Raw genomic sequence first — 8,719 nt, 5'->3', positions numbered from 1 at the left:
TAAGTGTGGCTGGATCCTAATTTTTTTTTTTTGTATATGTGGGTCATGAGGCTTGAACTTGGCCTGGGTGCTGTCCCTGAGCTCTTCAGCTCAAGGCCACTGCCACAGCCCCACTTCCTGTTTTCTAGAGAGGTTAATCGGAGATACGAGTCTCAGGTCCTTTTGTGCCCAGACTGGCTTTGAACCTTGATCCTCAGATCTCACCCTCCTGAGTAGCTCGGATTACAAGTGTGAGCCACCACACCTGGCTGGATCCTAGATTTTCTTCTTGTTCTCTTTAACACTTAGTCCTACAAAGTACTTTGGTTGAAATCCCTAATTTCAATTCCCATTCACTGAAATTTACAGCTAGTTAGGGGCAGTCTATATTTTATTTGCAAGGTTATCATTTTAATTCTCACAATGAATACAATTATACGTGCTAAAGAATGGCATGGCACTAAATCAAAACAACTTTGAGATTCCATCGACTCCAGTTAGAATGGCCATTATCAAGAAATCTAATAACAACAGATGCTGGTGGATATGCGGCCAGGAGGGTTCACTACTACACTGTTGGTGGAAATGTAAACTCGTTCAACCAGCAATTCCACTACTTGGCATTTACCCAAACTTCCAGAAACAAGGACATACTAAATCCACTGGCACAACGATGTTCACTGCAGCACTATTTACCATAGCAAAGGTATGGATCCAACCCAGATGCCCCTCAGTTGATGATTGAATCAAGAAGATATGGTATTTATACACAATGGAATTCTATACTGCCATCAGAAAGAATGACATCGCCCCATTTATAAGGAAATGGAAAGACTTACAAAAAAAATCATATTAAGTGAAGTAAGCCAGACCCAAAGGAACATAGGCTCAATGGTTTCCCTCATTTGTCATAATTAGTACACATCTAGGACTCTCTTAGCAGAGGATTACAATAGCTCAAAACCTAGGTACATAAGATCATATAGGATGAGACTAAATGAAAGGATCTCTAGGATATAGAAATAAGAGCTTTATCTTGTGTGATTGTTGTTCATAGGTACTGTTATTTCTCTTCTGTTTTTTTGCCCTTTGGTTAATCTCATATTGTTACTGTATCTGACTTTGTTACCTGGTATATTGTATATACGTTTACTTATTTATTTGAAATAGGAAAGGGAAGGGGGGAAAACAAGATGAGAGGAGGAGGTGTAGGAAGGGAAATGGGGACAAAAATATGAGAAGGGGTATCACTGTATGAGACATAATGCACCTACCACCTGGCGAATGTAACTGTAACCCCTCTATGTATCACCCCGACAATAAAAAAGTTTAAAAAAAGAATGTCATGGCACTTATCTTTATTGGTACCAACAGGTTTTTCATATGTCTGAAATTATACCCATATAGATATACACATATAAACATTCTTAGAAGATTTCTATATATGTGGTCCTATCAAAAAACATGTAACAGTTTATAAAACAATAACAGAGATTTTGCATCCATATTCAACACAAAATTACTTTATTTTAACAAGCTTCTGGTCAAATTATTGCTGTCATTCACAGTACCCACCGATGGGGATATTTATTGTGACACTCTCAATTTACAATAAAAATGCAACTGTACCCATAGCACTGCTTTTGGGAACTGTTATGTGTCCATCATATATTCACCATTATGAATTCCCCAATCATAGACAGGGAATCCTATTAGATCCCTCTTAGGATTCTTGGAAATAATAGAATTCAGAACAGGACAGCTGGGTCGGCACTTGATTCTCAAGGACAGGGTATTGCCTCTGTTGTCTTCTCCAGACACTGCGTTCATAGTACACAGTCCCAACTGGAAGATCTAACCTTGAGTTCTCATGTCAGGACATAACAATTTGGTCATTAATTCTGTTCCTGCTCATGGTGCTTGCAGAAGGTATGGCAAGGGGAAGAGAGGGGGTGATGTGGAAGAATGCCTCTGGTAAGTGAAGAGAGAATTAAAAAGATATACACCAGGCAGGGGGTGTGGCCTGGTGGTAGAGTGCTTGCCTAGCATGCATGAAGCTCTGGGTTCGATGCACCCAATACATAAGAAAAGCTGAAAGTGGTGCTGTGCCTCAAGTGGTAGAGTGCTGCTCTTTAGAAAGCCCAAGGACAGTGCCCAGGCCCTGAGTTCAAACCCCAGGACTGCTCCCCCCCAAAAAAGATACACACATTAGCTCTTGAAAAAATGGAGTGCTTTTGAAAGCAACTTCTTAATTCCCTCCAAAATCTGGCTAAAGATGCTATTCTCTGCTTCTACCCTGATATTGCTTATTTTGGCCTCATATTTTTTCTCAATTGATTGTATTTTGGCCTCCATCTCCTGCTCACCCTTCTCATGCATCTGTTCATATCTCTCCTCCACTGTTCTGAGTTCCTTTTCTAACTGATCTCTGTAATATTTCCTCAAGAACTCTACCTGTTCTTGCAGGTTTTTCTCTGTATCTGCATAGATGTCATCAGAAAAGTAAGCCCCTCCATTCTTCTGCACCATCTTGTCTACCAGCTCCACCAGCTCCTGCACTTGCTCTTCCTTCTCAGCCATGCCTGCTATGTTGCTGATAGCCAACACCTGGTTTCCACACTCCTTAATGATCCTTTGCAGGCCCACATCTGCTTCCTGGAGGAAGTCATGTAGGCTCAAGCCCTCCAGCTCTTCTTTGCATGTGAACAAAACCACCATGTGCCTCATGGCTGCCGTCCCAAAGACAGCCTTGATCAAAGCCATGGTTTTCTCCTCTTCCTCTGTGTATTGGCCCAGCCTCAGGACCAGGACGATGGCGTGAGGCCCGGGACAGGAGTACAGCACACACCGGCTCAGTTCCACGTAGTTGGTTTGCAGGCTCTTCTTGGTGTCAAAGAGCCCTGGCGTGTCCACTACTATGAGCTCTCTGTCCTTCCATATTCTGGATGCCCGCTGGCAAGTTGGAGTGATGGCATGGGCAGCTATTTTAGAATCAAATATTGGTTTCCCAAGAATGGTGTTGGCTGTGGCACTTTTCCCACTTCCAGTTTTCCCAACCAGAACGATCCGCAGAGAGTGGTCCTCAGACTCAGCCATGATCACCTCAGGAACTCAGCCTCAGGAAGCGGCCCTTGGACTGTACTTCAAATGTAGAAAGAACGTGGCTTAGAGATTGCTAGCAAGCCGCCCTCCTGGCCCCTCTGTTCTTTGTGTTTTCCCTTCTGCATCAACAACCCATCCAACCAGGGAAGGTTTCTCACTTTGTGATCCCCCTCCAGGATCTTCTCCCAAGTCAGATGCTTTCCATTGCACTTCTTACACTTCTTGTTTTCTTTGATCAAAGCACCCTTGATCATTTATAAATCTGGTATTTTCTGCCTGTTCCTTCTGTGTGAGATACATTTTCCAGAGCAGATCCAACTTGGTTTTTAGGATATGGTATCTGAGGTGTTCTGATCTTACCAGTGACCTTGCTATTCTATGAGAGCATATGCAGCAGAATGCACTGAGAGTCTGGAAGGCGTTGCAGGGGAGGGGGCTGAGGAGGAGGCAGCCAAGGTGAAGGGCATGGCTAGGTCATTGTGGGAAGGCTCAGCACAGAGGAAAGGAATGCAAAATTGCTGTCGCTACTATGGAAATGGTCTACCGTTCAGAAACCTTAGGAGAGGGTGAACGTCTCAGGAGCATGTTCAAAGTGAATGGGTGGTCACTCATCTTAAAACCGAGCAGATAGCGTTGCACTGGAGAGACTGCAAGTAAGTCAGCAATGTTGACATTTTAAACACTCGACTTCACACATATGTGATGGGCAAGAATATACCTTTTCAATGCGGACCCCAGCAGAGGTGTGACAGACTGAGGAGATCACCATTTCTCAGTAAAATTCTATTAAACCTTTAGTGATCAGAGAATCCCAGGACACACACACACAAAGAGGAAAACCCCTAAGCTTTTTCTATGATGCTAGTAGAACTCTGAAACCCAGCAGTCACCGAAGCTGGATCAAACAGGAAAATTAGAAAAGACTTCATAATTAGAATCCACATCAAATCCTAATGAAATGTTAGGAAAGCAGTGACAAAGTGAGATTTTTTTTTTAGAAAATTGGACTGAAGAAAGGCTCAAAGTATACTATAAACCCATCCACCACACACCATGAGACTATTTCATAAAATATAAATGTGAAGTGTGTGGAGGTGTGTCACGACTCAAATGTCAACAAGCATCAAAACCTAGGAGGCTAATAAAAGAACATGGAGTATCTGACCGTTCACCTGAAAGGGTGAAAAGCATGTATGTGTAACATCTTCACGATAATTATGTGTTGTATGTATATATACATATGTACACATATATAACATAAATATGTAAGCATAAAGATAATGGAGTAGGGAGAAAATAAAGAAGAAAATGGGTACTAGTAGAGAAGGAGGAAACAGCATGGTGAAAAAGGAATTTGCATTTCTTTGAATTATTTGGACAGACTAAATTTTATAATAATACAAATATTAAATAAAGATTTTTGAACAAATCTATGTTGAAAATTAATTCCTAAAAATCAAGGAATTGGTGAAACAAGTAAACCTAATTGTGTCCTTCAGTACATTAAGTTTATTAACAACCCCCAGAAGAATGGAGCCAAAAATCCAAAAGAATGAAGAAATGCCCTAAACGTCTTTTCATAGTCACAAAATTAACAGTAATACAGTCATTCCTATCATCAAATTATAATGTGTGTGCTATTTACTGGGGATACAGATGTAAACTTTCTTTCTTTCTTTCTTTCTTTCTTTTTTTTTTTGGTGGGACATGGGGTTTGAACGCTGGGCCTGGGCTCCGTCTCTGAGCTCTTCAGCTCAAGGCTACCGCCCTACCTCTGGACCTGGGCGTTGTCCCTGAGCTCTAAAACATTTATATACAATATACACACTAACAAGCTAAGAAACAGAGCACAGGAACAGCAGTCCTGGGCTTTCCTACCAGCCTCCTCCAAAAGGAAAACCCTCCCAGGTATCTAGGGAAATGCCTTACTTGACATTTAGAGCAGAAAATCCATACAATGATCTGGGATCACTTTACATTATTACAAACAAAGAATAAAAACTGTAAATGCCTTGTGACCACAGATTGCAGGAAATTCGGTAACAAGATAGGCTTATTTTTGGTGTGATGACAACAGTTAATAAAATTATTATTTCTTTATTTATTTTTGCCATTCGTGGGGCTAGAACTCTGGGCCTGGGCATTGTCCCTGAGCTCTTCAGCTCAAGACTACTGCCCTACCCCTTGAGCCACAGCACTACTTCCAGTTTTCTGGTGGTTAATTGGAGATAAGAATCACACAGACTTTAGTGCCCGGGTTGGCTTTGAACCCCGGTCCTCAGATCTCAGCCTCCTGAGTAGCTAGGATTACAGGTATGAGCCACCACACCTGTGTTAAAATTGTTACTTTTGAGCTACATTCTAAAATATTTGCAGATAAAATTATATGACGTCTGTTATTGACTTCAAAAGAATCCAGGAGGCGAGATAAGAATGAGGTTGTCAGAAACAAGAAACCTGAATGAGGAGGTGCTGGCCTTTGTCAAAGCTTGCTGAGGGAAACAAGCTCATTGCATTCACCTTCTGTAAAAATGCACCATGTTCTTATTTAAAGTTTGAGATGGGTATATGTATTTGTAACTGCAACTGATTAGATGACTATATTGCAGATTGGGTATGAGTCTTAGAAATCTGAACTATTCACAGGAATAGTTTATCTCAAAAACACTCAGGATGGAAGAATTATTCTTTTTTTCTTTAGTTTTTTTTTAAGTTTCCTTTTAGTTTCATTTCTTTGGCTTTCTTTATTCTGCCAAATTTTCTGCTTTTAGGGTTTTTTTGTTTATTGTTTTTGCCAGTCCTGGTGCTTCAGCTCAGGACTGAGGCACTACTACCCTTGCGTTTTCTTAAGGCTAATGCACTACTGCTTGAGCCACAGTACCACTTCTGACTTTTTCTGGGTATGCGGTATGGAGGAATTGTGCACAGGGCTTTGTGCACACCAGGAAAGCACTCCACCACTAGGCTGTACTCCTGGCCCTGTGCTTATAAACTCTCACAAAGTAGTTAAACAATGGTAAAGATTTGAATCTAATAAATGTCACTAGGTCATCAAAAAATGATTATTGGAGATATCATCACATTCCGTTTTTTGTTTACTTAAACTCTGGGCCTGGGTGCTGTCTCTGAGCTTTTCTACTCAAAAATACCACCTTACCCCTTAGCCTTAGCCACAGTGCCACTTCTGGTGGTTAATTGGAGATAAGAGTCTCATGAACTTCTTAGTGCCTGGGCTAGCTTTGATGCTCAGATCTCAGTGTCTTGAGTAGCTGGGATTACAGGCATGAGCCACCCCACCTGGCTAAATACTCTTAATTATTATTATCATAAAGATGATGTAAAGAAGCGTTAGTGTTTCATAAGACACACAGTAATCACATTTCTTTTTGGACAATGTCATCCCTTCCCTCACTCTCTCCCAATTTGTCCCTCCCATCCCTGCCCACAAGCTGCAGAGTTTATTTTCAATATAGTGTCTACTGAGTGCCAGTGATGCATTTTCACACTTTCTCACTCCATTTCATGAGCGCCCTTACCCTCCCAAAGAAAAGCAACAAACACGACAAAAACCAGAAAGAAATTAAAACCACTTGCTCCCATTTCCTGGAGGTCATTTCATGACAAGAGGCACACATGCATTCTGCCTTTGTGTTCCTTCCCTAAGAACAGGAGGACGGACCTTTTCCTAATTAAATACGCAAGGAAACCGTGACTGAAAAATACCAAAACACCTGCCCAGTATCTCTCTTTCCACTGCATTGGGCAGAGCAGGAACTCACACCAAAGACCATCTGATCCACCATGCTCACTGTCCACCAGGACCAGGTGACCCCACAGGAGCTCTTCTCAGCTGGGATGCCAAAATCAGAAGCAGGGGAGGACAGCAGGGGAGGGCCTCCTGCCTCCAGGCAGGGAGCCCAGCACAGGCCCGCAGCACTAGCCCAGGGCATGGACGCCGGGTTCTCCCTGGCTTCTCTCTCTCTTCCATCCCAACAAGCCAAGTCAAGACAGACCAGCAGACACAGTCACTACAAAACTTTCCCAAGCAGGTCTTGGAGGACCCGGGGCCTCAGCTAGGAGAAAGGCTGAGCAGTAGTGCACAGGGAATTGCTTTACCCAGAGGGCAGAGCTGGACAGTGCCCAACCGCCACTCAGAGAAGCCCTGGCACCCTGTGACCTTCAGCTCCCTTTGCTGCGGGGCAGGACAGGAAACCTGCAGGCCCGCCCTCAGTCTCCACGGAGAACTTCTATGAAGATCTCTTACAGGAACCACAACGTGGTTGGTACTCGGGGCTAAAGTGTTTTCTATTCCCAGCCACGGATACAAAGGAAAACATGAACTAAAAGCAACGGAGGGACAAAGAGCCACAGAGCAGCTGTCAGATGAGCTGGAATAAGGAATCTCACTGTCTTGAGAAGCCAGTCGAGCGGCTGAGCTCCTGCCCTCCCTCGTCTCTCCCACAGGAAGCCCCCAGCTGAGCTGTGCTGGGTAGACCTCCACAGGACTGGCTTCCTAAGTCTGCTATGGGTCACATTGTCATCACTTCCCTGGGATTGGCTCTTCATGCAGAATTAGAGGGACTTGGAGTCCATGGAGCCAGCACCTCTCCAGTTCTCCATCCACCTCAGTGCCACGGAGGCCATTTGAAAGGGAAGGGAATGTCTTTCCACGATTTGCATTAAGGACAGGCAATTGGCAGTTTCCTATGCAGCCGTGACCAGGCTGGACATTCCACTGAGGACCTTCTCAGCAACTGTCCAAAGCCCCTCCAGACCATGGAGGGGAACCGTCTCGACTCCCCCTGTCCCCATCCCACCTGCCCTGCATCCCCTCCCACCAGCCTCACCTTCTCCTGCAGGACTGCCCAGTGCTCAGGCTCTGGCCAGGGACGCTCCTGCTCCAGCTGAAGAGAAGCTTGCTCTGCCCCTGCTGGGCTGCCCAGCCTCTCAGCCCGGAAGCCAGGCTCTGGGGGAGGGGCCAGCGTGGACCAGGCCACGGCAGCTTCCTGCAGAGTGGCTGGGGCTGCAGTTTTGCCTAAGGAGCATCTGTCTGTTCCTCTTTGCACCTGTCATCCTCCCGAGACGGCCCACGTCGACGGCCCACGTCGAGTTTGATTCTGGGGGCTCTGAAGACCATGGGGCATGTCCCGATGGCCTCCGACATGCACCTGCCCTTCCACTTCAGGCCTGGAGCCTCCATCTCCCCGCTGAGGGCCATGGTCTCTGAGGAGTCTCCTCCCTCCTTGAGGCTGCCCTCAGCTCCTAACTGAGGTGCCTAGGGTCACCTTTCAAGGTCCCCTGGGCCCAGGGCTGCTCACCTCCCATGGCTGGTCAGCTCAGAGGTCTGAAGGCCTTCCCTGTTGGGAGCTCCCCAGAGCCTCAGTTTCCCTCCTGAGCTCCACTGGGCTGACCCCTAGGCCTTGCCCAGCATCTCTGGCCCCTCTCGCTGGCCCACAGGTAGTGCTCCTGAGTGGATCTGCTGCCTCTGCACCCACATGTCAGATCTTCTGCCTGTGTGCTCAGCCTGAGACAGAGTTCTGTCCTGTTGCCTTCGCTGAATCAATGGGAAGAAAGTACTTATTCATAAATGGTCTAATGCTCAACTCTTCTTGCCTTTTTACCTAGCAATATAGATTTG

The 8,719-nt window shown here is 45.0% G+C and overlaps 1 protein-coding gene across 2 annotated transcripts; it reads right to left on the bottom strand.

Moving 5' to 3' along the window:
• Positions 1-1,103: 1,103 nt before the first annotated feature.
• Positions 1,104-8,008, bottom strand: LOC150063792 (GTPase IMAP family member 7-like). 2 transcript variants are annotated; one of them, XM_090333527.1, is made up of 2 exons: positions 7,929-8,008; positions 1,104-3,120 (listed from the first exon to the last, which is right to left on the bottom strand). In XM_090333527.1, exon 2 carries the CDS (start codon positions 3,073-3,075, stop codon positions 2,188-2,190), a length of 888 nt encoding a protein of 295 aa, XP_090189653.1. In that variant the 5' UTR covers positions 3,076-3,120; positions 7,929-8,008; the 3' UTR covers positions 1,104-2,187. The 2 variants fall into 2 exon arrangements, with proteins under 2 accessions (XP_090189653.1, XP_090189654.1); XM_090333528.1 differs by having other exon boundaries at positions 1,104-3,115; positions 7,929-7,981.
• Between the last annotated feature and the right edge of the window lie 711 nt (positions 8,009-8,719).

The sequence above is a fragment of the Megascapheus bottae genome, chromosome 5 (assembly GCF_031878675.1).
Source record: "Megascapheus bottae isolate mThoBot1 chromosome 5, mThoBot2.hap1, whole genome shotgun sequence".
Taxonomy (NCBI): Eukaryota; Metazoa; Chordata; class Mammalia; order Rodentia; family Geomyidae; genus Megascapheus; species Megascapheus bottae.
Note: the sequence above shows the minus strand (reverse complement) of the source record. Positions and strands in the feature narration are given on the sequence as shown.

What these genes read in the sequence shown, in the direction of transcription:
- LOC150063792 (XM_090333527.1), bottom strand. Translation starts at nt 3,075, where the DNA reads ATGGCTGAGTCTGAGGACCACTCTCTGCGGATCGTTCTGGTTGGGAAA.